Source organism: Heterodontus francisci, unplaced genomic scaffold (assembly GCF_036365525.1).
Source record: "Heterodontus francisci isolate sHetFra1 unplaced genomic scaffold, sHetFra1.hap1 HAP1_SCAFFOLD_571, whole genome shotgun sequence".
Lineage (NCBI taxonomy): Eukaryota > Metazoa > Chordata > Chondrichthyes > Heterodontiformes > Heterodontidae > Heterodontus > Heterodontus francisci.
In genome coordinates, this window is record NW_027141237.1 from 799411 (window position 1) to 815189 (window position 15779).

The window sequence follows — 15779 nt, forward strand, 5'->3', positions numbered from 1 at the left end:
TCTGCGTTTAGTCCACACTCAACAGCCAACAGTATGAAGAGTCTTATTCTTGGCCTTTCCGTTTTTCTCCACGTTCTAAATTCAGGTAACCTTTACAACTAATTTGACATTTATTTTTATTTTTGTTGTGGCACCCAATGGGGGCGAAATTCGATTTGAGCGACTAATTTCTATTGAAATCAGAGGGTGCAATACTGGACAGGAGAACGGGTGCCGAATACAATACCGCCCGTTTTGCCTCACCGCCTCTGTCAAATTTCATCCCCATCATGTTCGGTATTAACCAACATGTAATACAATGGATGGAATTCCTCTCTTTGCGACTTCAAACTCAAGTAAGAGTGAAAATGTGAGTTTGATAATACTGTGGGGCTATGTAGATGGTGTCCTTTAATACACCGAGAGGCAAATACCTTTCAACACCCCACACTCACCTAGACCCCTTGATTACTAGTTTTATTTCATTAAGTATATTATCAACGGCTGCTAACTAATATGTGGATGCATTGAATCAAAGGGAACTGGATAAATATTTGAAGAGAATAAATTTGCAGCGCTAAAGGGAAAAGGCAGGAAAGTGAAACTAGATCAGTCGCTCTTGTACAGAGCTGGCATAGACACAACGGGTTGAATGGCCTCCTTCTGTGCTGAAATCATTCTATGATTCTATTCCCCCTAGTCATGGCCATCCGTTCCCATCATGGATTTCACAAGCAGCACACTGGGCTAAGTGACTCAAGTCCGGGAGGCTCTGCAATATTTACTGAAAAAGAAACTGATTGTGTCAAGGAAGTGGAAGGTCTGGGAGTTGCTTTAATTTCATTGTAAGTTTTAGGTCAATCAGAATTACACTTTAAGTTGGGAAATCAGATCTAAATGGGACTTACCGTTCAGATGAGCTACAAACCGACACGGCTCCGAGGGTGCTTTCACAGGCTTCACAGGCTTTATTGCGTTTTCCACAATAAGCACAAAATCGTGATACTTAACAAAGGGCAGTTGTCAGCATTTGTATTCACGATGGAATACCGGTCCTCAACCTTTGGCTAACTTTGGCGCCTTGCCTTTTGATTGAAGTCTACCTTCTGTCTTATTCTGGATGATGCTGCACACTTTTGGGGTCTTACAATTTCTAAATTTATGTACCTTTCCCCGCTTAGTTCTGTGCCATATTTGGTGAAACCTGTTTCTGTTCATCTGATTAGTCAGTCATTACCTAAATTCCCTTCCATGATGGTTCTTTAAGCCATGTTTAGGTCATTGTCATTGTCATTCAAGGGCTGCAACTTGGTGTGTCCTTGCTGTGTATTCATCCACAGTGACCACTCCATGAGATTGATATGTGCTTGCCCTGCTTCACAGCTATTTCGCTGGACATGTTTACAGTCTTTTCTGATTAAAACGCTAACAGGATCCCTGGGGTAATCCACAGTCTAACGACGTTTAAATAAACGGTCTTTGCATGGTCTGGATTAACACTTCCCATTGCTTCTCCGCATGTCATGAATTGTACGGAACTTTAGCTCACATCATGCTTTGTCGTAATGTTACATATGAAATACAATTTTAACTGTTATACTTAAGGATAAGACAACAAGGTCTAACAGTGCTATAATAAAATCAACTCAATCCTACAGCAGTTTTACGGAAGTGACATTTTCAGCCAATGTCAAATTTGCTCTGGGAATTTGGATCTTTCCACAAAAAGGGCAGCACTTTGCAGGCGGGCCGGCGCATTGATCCAAATATGTGAGAACAAAAAAAAAATCAAAGGCCTCTCCCTGGAAGGCAGAGTCGGTGTCAGGCCTACTGTGAAAAATTTGAAAGCTGGGAATTATTGTGTCAAGTTTAACCAGTCACGTTTACTCCTGTTTGTTCGACATTAATTCACTCACTATTTTAACTAAACGTTCAACTGTTTTCTAAGTTTTTAATAGTTTAATGATTCAGTTTAGTTGTTGGACAGAGTAATGCCATATCAATGGGCTTAGCGCAGCTGCTACAACATAGATTGCTGTAAAAAAAAATGAGAGTTGCAGGCAGGCCAGGGGAGCATTGGAATTGTCCAGTATGGAGAGAACAGATGCATGGTTGAGTTTTTTAGTAGCTGTTAAGCTAAGGCTGGAGCAGGGTCAGGCGATGTTGCTGTGGTGGACGTTATGGTAGACTTGTTGATGGTGATGATATTGACTCGGAAGCTCGGCTTGGAGTTAAGTAGGGCGCCATGATTGTGAATGTTCTGATTCAGCCTTTGACGGTGGCGGGGGACAGAGATAGAGCCGTTCGTTTGGGAATGGATTTAAGGAGTAAAGCTGAATACTTATCCAGACGTGTCCCGTCCTGTTTAGTAACATATTTTGTTCCGACATAGGTACCACTGAGGATGGACGTGGTGTAGATAGTACAGAACTGGCTCTTTCCAACGGATCAAGCCTGGTTTTACTGCCTTGTTCCTCCTCGCTTCCCCATGGAGTTAAAGAGATCCAGTGGATATTTGAACCTGCCTCGGGAAACCATGGGACTAGACTTTGCACAATCGATAAGAAGAAGCATCAGTGTAACTCCACGACATACTCGAATATAAAACTGGCAGAGCCAAAGGATTTCACCATGGGGAATTATTCTCTTTACTTTAACGCGACAATGGAATATACTGGAAATTATTACTGTTTCTTGTATCCAGAAGACCTAATTCAGAGGATGGAAATTCGTCTGATAGTGATTAATGGTAAGTTACTGAAACCATGTCATTGTCCAGTTATATCTCTGACACAAACTGCTCCATCATTTTTCCTATTTGTACCAATGTTCTGTTAGACTCTAATTTATTAAATACCAGATGTTTGTTCATTAGTTTCGTGGAAAAGAGTAGCATTAAAACAGTGCCACTGGCCAGAGTTATTGCACACATCTAAAACCCTTTCTAAACCCTAAATGTAAACACTAAATTTTGTGGAAATATATTTACAAAGCTTTGGTTAGTCGCCAACTGGAGTATTGTGTCCAGTTCTGTTCATTACACTTCAAGAAGGATGTGTGGGCTCTTGAGAGGGTGAAGAGGAGATTTATCAGAATGATTCCAGCGATGAGGGATTTTCTGCAAGGTTAAGTTGAAAAAGTTGAGTTTGTTCTCCTTAGAACAAAGCAGATTGAAGGGAGATTTAATAGAACTGTATACGATGATGACAGGCTTAGATATGCTCGATGAGAAAAAAACTGCCCCCATTAACTCATGGTACAAGGACTAGGGGACACAGATTGAATGTTTTGGGCAAGAGATGCAGGGCGAATATGAGAAAGCACTTTATTACACAACATGTGGTAATGACCTGGAACTGACTGCCCACAAGGGTGGTGGAAGTAGGGACAATCAATGATTTCAATAGGATGTTGGATGGTCACCTGAGAGAAATAGTCTTGCAGGGCTACTGGGATCCAAACGGGGAATAGGACTAACAGCAGAGATTCGTGGAGAGACTGCATGGACTGTATGGGCGAATGACCTCCTTCCGTTCTCGAAATGACTCTGTGCTCCCATGGGAAATCAGTTGCATTTCTGGAACCTTCCCCTCAGCACTTCTGCTCGAAACTCACTGGGGTAGAAATTGACTTCGAGGGGATTGACTCTTGGCTGGCGAGCATGTGAGCAGGCCACAAAACACATCCCATTGAAGAGATGCAAATGCTCTTTAAGGTCGTCAGTGATTTGGTTTCTCTCTCCAACTAAAAACACAGGCAATACCGCTGAACAGTGCATGCACGTGAATCATTCGAATGAGGTTGGGCTTTGGACCATAAGGTGTGGCAGGCCCAGCAGCTGCACTGGCCCACTGTGCGTGACCGAATTTCCAGGCCACAGTATAATCCATGGCGCATTCTATCAGTTTAACTGGTTCTCCTCTTCCCACAGTGTCTGTGACTCCGGCCCGTGCGATTCCCCTGGAGAGCTCCGTGTTCCTGACCTGTGAGATTTCTGACCTGTCTTATTTTAACAGCATTGATTGGAGCACTGACAGCAACGTAATAACTGGGAAAGAGATTGAAATTCAGTGGAAGTTGAACAACGAGCTGATTCATCAAGACCAGCGGCGGAAGTTTGATTTCAGGAGTTTGAATATCAGCAATGTTCAACGAGGTGATGCCGGACGTTACACGTATACTGTCAGATACAAGAATGGAAAGTCATTTTGCTCTTATAACTCTCTCTTGGAGATATCAGGTTAGCCAGAATCTTAAACTTCCATTTGCGTGTGATGTTTGACATCAATTTGGTCCCAAAATCAAAGAATCATAGAAATGTTATATATAGCACAGGAGACCATTGGGCACATCGTGTGTGTGCCAGCTCTCAGCAAGATCAACTCAATTCGACCCATTTCCCCACTTTTTTTTGTTCCTATCCTCCTGCGTTTTCTAGTCTCCTTTCATAGGATGGAGGCTTCGTTGGCTAGGCCAGCATTTATTGCCCATCCATATTTGCCCTTGAGAATGTGGTGATGAGCTGCCTTACTGAACCACTGCAGTCCATGTAGTGTAGGTACACCCACAGTTCTATAAGGAAGAGAGATCCAGGATATTGACACAGTAATGGAGAAGGAAGGCCGTTAGAGTTCCAAGGCAGGATGGTGTGTGGCTTGTAACGGAACTTGCAAGTGGTGGTGTTCGCACTAAAGGCCTGGTAAGGTCAGGAAAGAAAGACGACTGAACCGGACTCGTCCCGTCTCCTACCATTTTTATCCCGCGCCTGATCCAACCTAACCCGACTCGATCATTTGAATGTTCACTTTACCTACCTTTCGATTTTCACTTTTTCAGTTTGTGCAGATAAGCAACAAAATCTGTAACTGGACTTGAAAGGTTGTTTAAAAAGATGAAGATTGGAGCCACAAAGTCAGTGATTGTTTGGTCACTAGTTAAACAGAAACTCTTGGAGTTGTGCCCAGACAGGTTGTGCCACACAGTACCAGTATTGCTTACAATAAACACAATTGCCCGAAGGCTCAGTACTGTATGTGTGTCGACTAGAGTCCTGACAGTGATCATTGTATTTTTTTTCATATGAATGTGTTATATGCTATAATCATTATTCACTCTGGACCTTCCTGGTCTATGCATCTCAGCTGCTCACTGGATAAACTCGCAGTAAGTATTTCAACCTGTAAAGCAGGAGTCTAGGTAATGTATAATTATATATTCTGAGCCTTCGGGCAATTGCTGTGTTTATTTTAAGCAATACTGGGTACAGTGTGACACAACCTGTCTGGGCACAACTCCATGAGTTTCTGTTTCAGACGTGATCAAACAATCACTGACTTCGTGGCTCCGATCTTCATCTTTTTTAAACAGCCTTTTAAGTCCAAATGCAGGTTTTGTTGCTTTTCTGCACAAACTGAAAACGTGAAAAAAAGAAAGTAGGGCAAAGTGAACATTCTGGTTTTCGGGTCGGGCACGGAAAGAAAAGTGAAAAAACTCGGGCCGGGTCAGGCTTGGGTCAGGTCGGGTTCAGGTTAAAAATGAATTGACTTGGGCCGGGTCGGGTTTCAGTCGGATGTAGTTCTGTCGGGGTCGGGTCGGGTTTCCTTTGCAGACCCGAGCAAGCCTTTACTGCAAGTGCAGATCTGCAGTACTGTTTGTTTAAAGACTTCTGCTGGTTGACCAGCATACACACCACCAGCAGCTCGCACGCATCTGCTTCCCTCCTCCTTCTAGGTGATGGAGGTCACAAGTTCAGAAGGTGCTGCCGAAGCTGGCTTGGTGAGTAGCTGCAGTGCATCTTGTAGATGGTACACACTGCTGCAATTGTGTGTCAGTGGTTGTAGAGGGAGTGAATGTTAAAGGTGGTAGGTGGGGTGTCGATCAATTATCTCTTCAGATAATGATCCAATATCCTTTTGAAAGCAGGATGGAATCTGCCTCCAGCGGACTCTGGTTCAGTGCATTCCATATCCTAACCAGTCATTGCATAAAACAGCCGATTGTTGCCATTTTTTTCTGTCATTGGACTTAAATCTGTGTCCTCTGATTGTTGACCATTCTGCCAATGGGAACAGTTCCTCCTGATCGACTCTGTCCAGACTCCTCATAAGTCTAATCACTTCTTTCGGGCGGCACAGTGGGGGCAGTGGTTAGCACGGAAGCTTCACAGCTCCAATGACCCGAGTTCGGTTCTGTGTACTGCCTGTGTGAAGTTTGCCAGTTCTCCCTGTGACCTCGTGGGTTTCTACCAGGTGTTTTGATTTCCTCCCACAGCCTGAAACTTGCAGGTTGATAGGTAAAGTGGCCATTATAAAATCCCCTTAATGCAGGGAGGAGAATTGCATGGATGTGATAGGGAATATGGGATTAATGCAGTTAAAATGGGTGGTTGATGGTAAGCGCAGACACTTTGGGCTGAAGGGCCTGTTTCAGTGCTCTCTGACTTGTATCAAATCTGCTCTCAACTTTCTTTGTTCAGAATAGCCTCCAGTTCTCTGTAAAATCTTCTCGGTTTGTATGACTAACCACCCCGATGGAAGTTTGTAAAAAGACAAATATAATAATTTGTGACTCCCAAATTTCCATGGGGCTGCCCTTTTTAGGTAACATCTGACACAGGTCAGTCTAGTAAAGCGGTCGGCAAAATTGATGGAAACCTTGGAGATAAGTTTCAAGGACAACTACAAAAAATTATTCTCTATTGTCACCCGCAAAAATCATTTTGAGAAACCTGCTCTTGCTGGTCCAGGCGTGGTAAACCCGAGGAAGTGCATTTGCAGTGAACAATTTGATCTTACTGTGGTCAATAAATGGATTTGGGAGGAGGGATAGAGTTATGCCCCGCTTTGTACAACTACATGGTCAAAGCTTTGAAATCAACCTGTTTATCACAAAACGCCAAGGCGATTATAGATGAGAAAAAATCATTCTGATTTAAACTATTAAAAATTCTACAAAGCCCCACTCACGTCCCATTCAGCTTATTTAAATGAATCTCAATTTTAAAAAGTTTGCACTGTCTTTCTGTTGTGACCATAGACTTCATAGCACCAGCCTAGTTCTGCTTCCAGGTAAATGTGATCCACGAGTTGTGAGTTGTCGGAAGGATTAGGATAAATGGGTGGTTGATGGTCAGCACAGACCCTTTGCGCCGAACGGCCTCATTGCCGAATGGCAATGATGTCGCCAATTAAAGATCAAGGGTAGATGGATGGTCTTCTTGGAGTATATGATGTAAACGCTATGTTGCATTTGTCTGATCAAGTCCTGATGTTGTTCAGACTGTTGCAGGCAGACATGGATTGTTTCATTATTGGAACTAAATACTGTAAAATCGACAGTGAAAACGCCCACTCCTGACTTCATTACAGAGTGAAAATAATTAATGAAGTGGCTGAAAATAGACCACGGAGGTTGCTTTGAGAAATCCCCGCACTGATATCCCGGGCTGTGATGATTGACCTTTGACAGATTCCATCAACCTGCTGTGTGTCTGGTGGAATTCCAACAACTGGACCAATTCCTTTTGATTCCCATTGGGATTCTTTTTGCAGGATACTTTTGTGCCATTCTCGGTCCAATGTTGCCTGTTCTAAAAGGCAGGTCATGTCACCAGTTTCAGCGTGCTCACCATAACCAGTCTGTAGGTAACATTGGTAACATCAGATCTTCTGTCCCACAGCTGTGAAATCCGTTTCCTGGGAGACATTGAAAACACCAACAGGAAGATAAATTGATATAAATTGCAACCCACAATGACCACAGCAGATTGCAGTTTCTCATCCCATCAGACCCCACAATTGTCCACCTTTCTGTGGTACGGCCTGTCTTGGAACCAGATAGTGAGATTCGGGTTCACCCTTTCAAAGCAAAATGGAGCAATAGCAAATAGATTCATCTTTCGATTCTTCAGATGTAGAATGCACAATTACCGCCTATCCACAGTCATCCAGAGAGTAATAATAGACAGCCACGTACTTTAGCACTGGAAGCTAATCTGGGCAAAGTCCTCCCTGAATGACACGCTTCAACCATGTTGCCGGTTATGCCACACAGATAGCTTCAATCAGTATAGTGCCAATTTTCATCACGGGTGTCTATTTCCTTGAAATTCCTTTCCTCCTCTTAATGTTTCCTGCAGAACTTACACCGACGTCCATCATTACAGGGAATTCACCAACTGGAACATTAGGTGAAATCCTCGTTTTCTCTTTGCTTTATGTTGCCTTTTGCTAATTGTACCTGGCAGTGAAAATCCTGACGGTCTTTGAGGTGGGGGACATTACCCGTGATAAATGATGCAGAACGAACAATATTGAATTCACTTCTATTTTGCAACCAGCCAGGTGTCCCCTTTTATTGACTTTAATGGTAAAGAAAATCAAGAGTTGTGTGCAATGGGCAGCTAATTCCATGTAGACCGTTTTACACCCTATCCCACACGGAAAGCTATCTCCAACATGCCTTGAATAATTATATGACTGAGGCCCAATTCAAACTGACAGCAGGCCGCTCTCTTTGTGTATGTGCCACTCATCCAGAGCTAGATCTGGGCCCAGAAATGGCGGAGACTAAACTGTACCCCAGTGACTTCTCATTTAACCGGTCACAAAGACATCTTCAATCTTCAATTTGAACGTAAAAAGCAGAACCAAAACCCTGACAAAACAATAAAGTTAACAGTTATGAAATGTGCTTACATACCTGCAAAAATTAACTAGTACACGCATTATATCCATTTAACGACTGCCTGTGTGGAGTTTGCAAGTTCTCCCTGTGTCTGCGTGGGTTTTCTCCGGGTGCTCCGGTTTCCTCCCACAAGCCAAAAGCCTTGCAGGTTGATAGGTAAATTGGCCATTAAAAATTGTCACTAGTATAGGTAGGTGGTAGGGAAATATAAGGACAGGTGGGGATGTTTGGTAGGCATATGGGATAAGTGTAGGATTAATATGAATGGGAGGTTGATGTTCAGCACAGACTCGGTGGGTCGAAGGGCCTGTTTCAGTGCTGTATCTCTAATCTAATAAACATTAGATAGGAACAGTTAGTTGAAACTTCTGCTTTACTTTATCACTGAGTGTGTATTTTCGCAGTTCCACCTGAGAATATGAAGAGGAACATAGCCATCACAGGTGCGGCAGTTGGAGTTACAGTGTTTGTTCTTGCCATGGTTCTAATAGGTTTGCTGATCAAGAATAAATGCAAATCAACAGGTAAATGTTGCAAAACACACATACAGATACAATAGCTGCATAACTTTAAAGGTATTGCAACTCAGTGCTGGAACTCAAGCTTCTGGCTGTTCACACTTCTGGACTTCCCGTTCACTTGGATCAATCATTTCCTATAAGGTGAAAAGCTTTCTCTTTCCTGTCAACCATTTGCGTTGTCACTCATCCCAGCTCTCCGCGGAGCTCAGAAAATCCAGCTGCTAAATAAGTGTCTCAATTCAGAGGAGCGTCTTCTGTTAGTTAAGTGGGTGTCCTGGACATTATGTCAGTTTCTATCAACCCGAAGGAAAGTTTGTTCTGTGTCAATCTTTTGAAATGGTCTGGTAGAGTATCGGCAGACACTTTCACAGTCCGACTATTTTCTTTTACCTGTCACTTCAATTCTGTAAGGGGCTTGCACCCTGCACCCTCTCCAAGGCCTTAACATCCTTACTATAGTTGTGGTCCCCGATATTGGACACAGTTCTCCAGCTGTGGCTTAACCAGTGTTTTTTTTTTAAATAAAGGTTTATCAGAACGTGCTTCATTTGTCAGTCTAGTCTTCTATGCATAAAGGCAAGACTGCATCTGCTTTTTAAACATTTTTTCTCAGCTTGACCTGCCATTTAAAAGAATTGTGTACATATACTCCCAGGTCTCCCTGTGCATGCACCTCCTTTATAATTTTGCACATCTTGGCTGTCCTCATTCTTCCTACCAAAAGGCATCTCTCACATGTCTCGACCCTAAATTTCATCTGCCATCTGACTGCCCATTTTATCTCCTCTCTCTTCCATATTTCAAACTTACTGTTAGTTTTTGCCAGATTCCGGAGCGTTTATGGTGGGGTTCTGTAAAATAAAGAAATTGGGTTTAGTTTAGTTTTGACAAGCACAAAAAAGACCAAATCAAGTAAACACATCATACATTGAATTTGAGATGAGTTAGCATGATGTTTATTCACATTGAGGATTCTGTTTCCTCTTTTTCCTGCTTCTAAGTTGAATGTTACGATGAGCAACATCGCGGGCGGTCAGTTTGATTTGGATGATACCATTTTCGCCGCCCATTTGATGATCTGCATAGTTCGATATCACCATTTCAGACTACCACCCAACGTTAAAATTACTCACTTTTCCAGATCTCTGCACATCCTGTTGATCAAGAGGGAGACGAGACAATAACCACTATGATGTCTCAGCCCCTATGTTTCACCCCTTTGGTTGAAGTGATTCAATGCTTTCCCCCGTTGACACGGATGAGAACATGAACTCACACATTGATTACATCAACCGCTGCGCTTGACTGTGATCTTACTTGCACCATCACGTAATCGGGCTCTTCCTTTCTGAAACACAAAGAGATCTTTTTCATTGTATCTGCTGTCAATGTGGATGATGCTTCTCTCTCTTTCAATCCTCAAACATTTGGATTGCAACCAAGAAGAAACAGGGTTGTACTTGGCATTATAAAACAGGAACAGCAATGTTTCTAGATTTATGTGACAGTCAGTCTCTTGGTGCAGTTATTTTATGTAAAACATTATAATATTATTCCAATACCTAAACAAATGGAATTGGACTGAAAGTTTTCAGAATATTGATAGTATTACATAGAATGTGCAACCCTAAAACAGGCCATTTGGACAAATGATCTATTCCACCCTACTACCTCTCTCTCAATAGCATATCGCAATATAACTTTATGCTTCGTGTGCATATCTAGATTCCCCTTAAATATATCTATACCATTCACCTCACTACTCCATGTGCTCAGGAGTTCCACATGCTCAGCAGCCTTTTGGTAAAGAAATTTCTCCTGCGTGCCCCATTGAATTTGTTGTTGACAACTTCATGTAGATGGCCTGCAGTTGGAAATTCCCCCACAGATGAAGCATCTTCTTTACATCTGTCGGATGAAATTATGTCATAATATTGAAGAGATCAATTGGGTCACTTCTCAGCCTTCACTATCCGAAGAAAAATATTCAAGGCCATTCTATTTTTCCTGATAGGTACATGCTCTCGGTTCTGGTATTATCATTTTCAATCTTTTTCTACACTCTCCATTGCCTCCATATCTTTGATTTCTAAATGGAGACAAGAACCGTGCACATTACGATCGAACCAAGCTCCTAAACAAATTTTACTTAGCCTTTCTGCTTTTCAATTCTATTTCCCCAAAAATAAACCCAATACCTTCTATGCAGAATATTGGTTTAGAGTTAGACAAGGTGAAATATCTAAATCTGTTCTGGTTCTGTATCTTGTTACAGTATATTGCCAATACTTATTTCTTTCTTTTCCTTTTGCGACAGCAGATCAAAATTCGGCTCAGGTAAGTTTTATGTTTTTATGACCGATCTATCAATCATGCAAGTGGGGGTGAAGCGAGAATGAAAGGAAAAGAAAATAATTGATCTTGGAAATAAGGCATATCGGGGAATGTTGTGTCGATCTAACCACCCATCCACCTCCTAAAACAAGAATTAACTCCACCAAAAATGCAAGACAGGTCAAAATGGTTATGATTGTTAACTAAAGAACTCATGATTATATCCCAGCAATCGCCCGCCACTCAGAACACATAAAATTTGCAATATAAATTCTCAACCTGAATATTTTATACCAGCACAGCACATCGGTGCAAAAGATAAGGGTGGAGTGTTTGCAATAACCTTCAGACAGAGGTGCCAAGTCAATGATTTATCTTGGTCTCTTCCTGGATATCACTATGTTTCCCTTCGGCCAATTCAATTCACTCCAAGGGATATCAGGAAACCTCTGAGTGCACTGGATACTGCAAATGCTAAGCACCGAGATAATATTCCAGCTGCAGTGTTGGAGACTTGTGTTCCACAACAAACTATGTCTCTGGTCAAGCTGTCCCAATACTGCTACTACACTGTCATCTACCTCACAATGGGGAAAACTGTCCACAAATATCAGGACAAATCCAATCCAGCCAATTACAGTCCCAGTATTCTTCTCTTGATCACCAGTCTCGTGCTAACAACAGTGCTATCGAGTGACACTTCCTCAGCAATAAGATGCTCACAGATGCCCACTTTGGGTTCCAACAAAACCACTTGGGTCCAGACCTCATTACTTAATTTCAAACGTGAGCTGTAAGTGCCGGCCCTTAACAACAAGGCAGCTTTTGAGCCAGTGTGGCATCAAGGAACTCGAGTAAAATGGAATTTTATGAGAATTGGGTGGGAAACTCTCCATTGGCTGATGTCACACTTTGCACCAAGGATGATAGTTCTGGTTGTTGACAACCAATCATCTAAGCACAGGGCATCGTTGCAAGAGTTTCTCGGCAGTGTCCGACCATCTTCAGCTGTTCTATCAATTATCTTTCCTCCATCATATGGTTCAGAGTGAGATGTTCACTGCTGACCACACAGTGCTCAGTTCCATTCACAACTCCTCTGTTAATGAAGTAGTCAGTGCCCACATACAGCAAGACGTGAACAACATTCAATCTTGGGCTGAGAAGTGGCAAGTAACATTTGTACCGCACAAGTTCCAGGCAATTACCAACTCCAATAGGAGAGAACTTAAACATCTCCTCTGGACATTCAGCAGCATTACCTCAGCATTGCTGAGACACCACTATCAAAATCCTGGGGTTACCATCGACCAGAAACTTAACTGGGTCGGCCACATAAATGCTGTGGCTATAAGAGCTGGTCAGAGGGTGGGATTTCTGCTGCAAGTGACTCACATCCTGACTCTTCAAAGCCTGTCCACCGTCTAAAAGACACAAGTCAGGATTATGATGGAATACTCTCCCCTTGCCTGGGTGAATGCAGCTCCAACAACACCCGAGAAGCTCAATGCCATCCAGGACAAAGAGACCCACTTGATTGTCACCTCTTCCACCACATTAAGCATTCACTCCCTCCACCCCTGTGCACAGAGCAGCAGTAGGTAACATCTACAAGATGCACTGCAGCAACTCATCAAGGCTCCTTAGTCAGCACCTTCATAACCACAATTTCTTATAACTATAAGGTCAGCAGCTACATGGAACACCACCAACTACACGCTCCCGTCAAGTCGCCCACCATCTTGACTTGGAAATTTTGCACTGTTTCTTCACTATTGATCAAAATCCTGGAACTCTGTCCCAGCAGTACTGTGCATGTACCTAAACCACATGGCAGCAGTTCAAAAAGGTAGCTCACCAACAGCTGCTAAAGGGCAAAGAGGTGACGCTACATCCCATGCATGAATAAACATTCACCCTTTGGAAAGAGAATTGGATAAATATTTGAAGGCAAATTTGCAGCTGATACAGACACATTTAGACGAATGACATCCGACTATTCTGTATTCCTCCATGATTCAATGATATTAAGTTGCTGTTTGGCTTCCAGAAAGATATGTCAGTACATCAGTGTCCTCGACATACTTTGATTGACTTGTTGATTTTCCATTTGCAATATGTTAATAATTTTGCTAAAAAGTTGAAACAAATAAATAAATCCTCGTAAACGAGAAAGTGTTTCCTGAATTAATGAATATTTAATTCAATGTCCTGTTCCTTCGGTGCAGATTAATGAGAAAAATTATGCAGCAATTAATCTGTATGCACTGGGAAAAGCCAGGAAAAGTGTTAAGCGATCAGAAGAAGCCATCCTCTACGCCGAGATTAAAACAAATTAGCCGAATGTTGCACTGGATTACTGTCTGACATTGCTTGCGCGCCTTTGGATCGGACATCTCTCAGAGTTGTGGCCAATTAGAATTAACTCTATTTCATTGTAAAATAGGCGGAGTCATTGCTGATTGGGCGCTGAATTTTGCAAAGTGGGAACTTGTCTCTAAAGAAGCCTTTGCGATTTTGCTGCTGTCAGGGAGAAATCTCCATCTGCTTCCTCCGCTTTGTGTTGTTTATACTGTACAATAAACAGAAGGCTTCCTATGATCATGATTTGTAGTGAAATTTTAAATATGTCCTGAAACCAATATATTTGAAGTCTTCTACAATTATTCCTCTTCCCTGCAGATTTTGCAAACGTAGGGAATCTAGCAATTTAATTCAGTTTCACTTTCCTCACTTGAATTCTAATCGGAGTCCTATCCTGGTCGCTTTTCCTTCCACCTGTCGGTTGCTGCACAGACTATTGTATCAGGGCAGTCATCGCAATAACGAGGCGAAGGACAGTGTCGAAATAGCAAACGCTGTTTTCTATCTCAACTGGCGTCACCTGGTAGCCTAAAATGCAGACAGGATAATTAATGTTCTGTTTCTACTGGTTTTCTGGTGCCCACCGTGACCTTTAGATTTATTTTATTTCATTTAGAGATACAGCGCTGATGCAGACCCTAGACGTTTACCCATTGTCTCTTGAGACAAGGAGGCCAAAGAGAGAATAAAATGAATACAGCATTTTTTGGAAATGAGTTAAATATTAACGGAGGTTGGGTGATTAAATCGATCTTGTGGACATCTCCCCTGATATCATCCACCAGGAAGTTTGCAGAAATGACAGAATTTCCGATGAAGGTTTTAAATGTAACAGTAGAAAGATTTTTGAAAAAATGTGTGAAATTGAGAAATGTTGCTCGAGAGTACACATTCAGTGGAACCGTTTCGTCGTAAATTCAAACAAGTCACACAGATGCAAAGATTATGCAGCAGTCCACTGCTTAAATCCAGGCAAAATTACAGTAGCTTATGATCAAATTTGTTTGTGTGCCCATTCGCTGAAAATTCAAGAAGACCGAATATTCCTCATTCATGTCAAAATCTCAGATTTAGGGAAGCAATTTTCACCATGCTTATAGCCCAAGCATATTGCATTTTTAACGGCCGAGTGCAGCCTCGTGTGACACAATTAGGGAATGAACAGGGATATTAGTTATAGTTATTTGAACAAACCATGATAGGTGTTGTCATATTTTATTCAGTAATGTAACCTGATATGTATATTAAAGTCAATATTAGCATTTAACTATCCACATATCCAACCATTGAAGCTGAGATTTATGTTACAAATTCGTAGACACTCGATTGGAAAAGTCGTAAATATGACTTTAATTGCAGCATGATCGTGTAGTGCAATTGTAATTTTACATTAACTTGGTTGCAAAGGGTAAAATATCCCTAAGGATCATTTTCTGACAATTAATTGCAGAGATAGTTAAATACATGTAGAATAGAGTTTGGAGAAATAAAATATTGCAGCGTATATTATGTTCTTTTCAATAAATTCTGAGCATGAAAAATCCTGCTTCTTTAAATTTATTTGCAGCATTGAGTGTGAAACAGCTGTTGCAGTGGAAGAATGCACCCAAATGCCTGTTGAAAGTTTTCAAAATCAAGACCTTTTTCTTTCACTTCTACCAAGTCACAAAAATGTAAGACCGCATCTGTGATCTACCTGAATATTTGCTCATCTGAATTGTCGAAATGACTGTGCTTTGAGTGGGGACATCATTGGATTTGGTACTGGGTAATGAACCAGGCCAGGTGTTAGATTTAGATGTAGGTGAGCACTTTGGTGATAGTGATCACAATTCGGTTAGATTTACCTTAGCGATGGGCAGGGACAGGTATATACCGCAGGGCTAGAATTATAGC

The 15779-nt window shown here is 41.9% G+C and overlaps 1 protein-coding gene across 6 annotated transcripts; it reads left to right on the forward strand.

The window, feature by feature from the left end:
- Positions 1–15360, forward strand: LOC137362521 (uncharacterized). 6 transcript variants are annotated; one of them, XM_068026912.1, is made up of 6 exons: positions 1–85; positions 2372–2728; positions 3911–4219; positions 9069–9188; positions 11503–11522; positions 14500–15360. In XM_068026912.1, exons 1-6 carry the CDS (start codon positions 34–36, stop codon positions 14545–14547), a joined length of 906 nt encoding a protein of 301 aa, XP_067883013.1. In that variant the 5' UTR covers positions 1–33; the 3' UTR covers positions 14548–15360. The 6 variants fall into 6 exon arrangements, with proteins under 6 accessions (XP_067883013.1, XP_067883014.1, XP_067883011.1 ...); XM_068026913.1 differs by having other exon boundaries at positions 11506–11522; XM_068026910.1 differs by lacking the exon at positions 14500–15360 and adding an exon at positions 13748–14042.
- Positions 15361–15779: the final 419 nt, after the last annotated feature.

Excerpts from the sequence above, each read along its gene's own strand:
- LOC137362521 (XM_068026910.1), top strand. The coding sequence starts at position 34 with ATGAAGAGTCTTATTCTTGGCCTTTCCGTTTTTCTCCACGTTCTAAAT. Across the intron at positions 4,220-9,068 it reads CTCTCTCTTGGAGATATCAG|TTCCACCTGAGAATATGAAG; the intron begins GTTAGCCAGAAT and ends GTATTTTCGCAG. Across the intron at positions 9,189-11,502 it reads GAATAAATGCAAATCAACAG|CAGATCAAAATTCGGCTCAG; the intron begins GTAAATGTTGCA and ends CTTTTGCGACAG.